The sequence below is a fragment of the Belonocnema kinseyi genome, chromosome 2, assembly GCF_010883055.1.
Source record: "Belonocnema kinseyi isolate 2016_QV_RU_SX_M_011 chromosome 2, B_treatae_v1, whole genome shotgun sequence".
Classification (NCBI taxonomy): domain Eukaryota; kingdom Metazoa; phylum Arthropoda; class Insecta; order Hymenoptera; family Cynipidae; genus Belonocnema; species Belonocnema kinseyi.
The window spans coordinates 141,702,857-141,706,092 of NC_046658.1; the positions used below are offsets into that span (position 1 = coordinate 141,702,857).

Sequence of the window (3,236 nt, forward strand, 5' to 3'; positions counted from 1 at the left end):
AATCATAAATTAGGAAACACTTTTCAGAAAATTAAAGACTCTGATTTAAAAGAGAATTTATCAAATGTGGTATATTTAATTAAATGCAAACAATGTAATAAATTTTACATATGTGAAACTGGCAGGAGACTAAAAAATAGAATTACAGAGCACAAAAGAGATTGTCGAATAGGAAACCAAAACACAGGACTATCGAAACATGCATGGACACATGATCATTATTTTGATTTTACTTTTAACAATATAAAAATATTAGGAAAAGAAAAAAACACATATAAAAGGAGAATTTTAGAATCAATTTTCATTAAAAAATACAAAAGGAACTCCATAAATTTACAAACTGAAATAGAAAATTTTGATAATACGTATCTAAGTATTTTAAATATTAATTAAAAATTGTATTCAGTTCTGAATTCAAAAATATTATTGTCAGTTTATTCGACGTTATAAGTTAAACTAAATGTAAAAACTTTCCAATCGTTTAATTCACATTATTTCAGTATCATGCTCAGTTTCGAGCTCGGTGGACCTTGGTTTATCCACAATACGTGTTCAAAATGAATTTTAAAATTAAAAATTTTCACACAAAAATTTTTAATAATCTACATATTACTAAGTATGACTACAGAAATTAAAAATAATTTTTTTAAACAAATAGTGATTATGAAATGATATTTTTCGATTGAAAAATGGAAAAACACTGACTCAAATATGGATGTAATATTTATCAACAAAAAAATTTTATTATGACCCAAATTGTAAGTGCATTGTTAAAACAAATTTTCGATTACTTTTTTTTTAAAAATTGACTTTTAAAATATTTATTTATTAATTACCATTATATTATTAATTTTAGAATACACAAAATGTTTTAAGCCTGAAGAGGGCACAAAAATGTGGCCGAAACGTTGTTATAAACTAATTTTATTAATAAATGATCGTATGACCGAAGATTTAAAATTGAAATTTTAATTTCAATGTTTATTACTCACCATGAGTACACTCACGGTGTTGGTTTGCTCCTTCCCAGGCGCAAAAAATGCATATTTTTTCAATTAAAAAAAAATACCATTTTTCGAAAAACACCTCTGTAACGGATTGTATTTAGCCATTTAGATTATGAGTTTAAAAAATAACATTGATCAATTTATAATTGTAGGACAAAAGTTGTCATTTGTAACACATGGAGTAAAAATCAAGCCATAAAAAGCGCCTTAGCTTGTTCCAGATTCTGGTTTAAACCTACTAATAGGAGCAAATGTTACCTTAAAGTTTGCAGCACTCGCATCAAAGAAATTCTTGATAGCATTGGTTTCTGGTTCCGAAAAAGGTCCAGTACCAGCAAAAATTTCCCGGCAGGGTTGCTTGCTTGTTCCAAGACCACCCCATCTGTAACCATAGTTTCTGTTGAGATCTACCCCTATGCAGACACCTCCTTTTTCCGGACTACTTCTGTTTTTCCGCCAGAGTCTGTCACCTCTGAATGTGTATTCATATCTGCAAAATGAAAATATGTTTTTTGTTACAAATATACAATTTCATTGTGTATTTGTAAAAAATGTTCACCGTCTTTAATTACAGTCAAACTCAAAATTAACTGGTTTAAAATGGTTTAAAAAATCCAGAAAAATAGCTACATTGTTAAATGGAACAAGATTTGTATTGAGGACCAATATTATCGACGCAATAAAATTTATTACAGTGGAACTCTGAGATTGTGCCGGTTTTGGAGATAGCGGTGGTGGGGAAAACACCCGAAGGAGTTCCGCTCTAGATGTGAACGCTTTTGTTTTGTCGTGCCTGAGCGATGGCCGCACAACCCCCGAAGCTCCTTTTACTCCCACTTGTGGCTCTGCGTCAATTCTCGAAAGAACTATATCAGCGGCCCTATTTCCGAGTTTTACTGTAGTTATATTTCCAACCAATTAGTTGAATTTTTAAGGCAAAAATACGATTTTTTTAGAAGATTGTTAGATTCTAAACATAAATTTGAGTTTTCGACAAAAAAGTTTATTTTTAGCCAAACGGGATAAATTTTCAACGATAAGTATGAGTTTTATACCATAAAAGATTATTTTTTTATTTAAAAGTTTAATTTTTAAACTACTTAGATTTATTTTTAATCTAAACGATTAATTATCTAACAACAGACCAATTTTCCAGAAAACACATGATATTTCTACAAAATAGTTGAATTTTTAACTAAAAAACATCAGTTTACAAACAAAAGTCTGATGGTTAAATTGACAATTCAAAAAAAGGTAGTTCTAAAGGAAAACTATTTTTCAATTTCTAACTAAAACTGGAACAACTACATTTTTAGAAAAAAGTAGTTTAAACAATTGAAAATTGAATTCAAACAAAAATCAAACAAAATGGTAAATTTTCTAAAAAAAAAAGTTAATTTTTTACCCAAATAAACGAATTTTTAACAAAATACATAACATTTCCTCCAAATAGTTGATTTTTCAATTTATAAAGGAAAACATTTAAACTAAAAATTGAATAACTATATTTTCTACCAAAGTAGTTAAATTTTCAACCAAAAATATTTTTTTTTTACCAAATTGTTTAGTATCTTCAATTATAATTATGATTACAATAATACAAAATAATTATAATCATAAAATTAGATAATATTATAATTAAAATTATAATCAAGCAGCAAATTAACTTTTACAAACTGGTTTATAAAATAAAGGAAATAGCCCCATTGTTAAATGGAACAAAATGACTCAAAGACCAATATTATTGACAAAAAAAATGAATTAATTGTATTTGCATAACAAAAGATTAATTTTTGACCACATGTGTGTGTGTGTGTGTGTGTGTGTGTGTGTGTGTGTGTGTGTCAGTGTGTGTGTCAGTGTGTATTTATGTGTTTTCGGAGAATCGTAACTGGACGATTTTTAACGACTCTCGGATATGACGCAGTCGTAAGTCGACCCTTATATTATCTGGTGTTTACCTTAACAGTTTCGTGGAAAATCTGAAAGAGAGCGGTCTCTTGTATACTCGGTTGGAGAAAAAGAAAAATAGAACATTTTCAATTTGGTATCAATGCACTTTCTTAAAATTGTGCTTCGATATGCAGTTACTAGGAAATCCGGAAACGTACTTAAAGATAAGTAATTCATAGCAATTCATTAAAATTTCGCGATAAAAGAAAGAAAACAAAGGAAATTTAAACCTACAAACTAAAAATAACGCCGAGATTTTGAACCGGGGGGGGGGGG

The 3,236-nt window shown here is 28.6% G+C and overlaps 1 protein-coding gene across 1 annotated transcript in view; it reads left to right on the forward strand.

Moving 5' to 3' along the window:
• Positions 1-3,236, forward strand: part of LOC117183007 — a 31,161-nt gene that overhangs the window by 19,787 nt on the left and 8,138 nt on the right. Inside the window, exons 6-7 of the mRNA XM_033376138.1 lie at positions 1,160-1,468; positions 1,737-1,905. Of these exons, the coding sequence (XP_033232029.1) occupies positions 1,160-1,468; positions 1,737-1,905 (478 nt within the window). The remainder of the gene's footprint in view (positions 1-1,159; positions 1,469-1,736; positions 1,906-3,236) is intronic.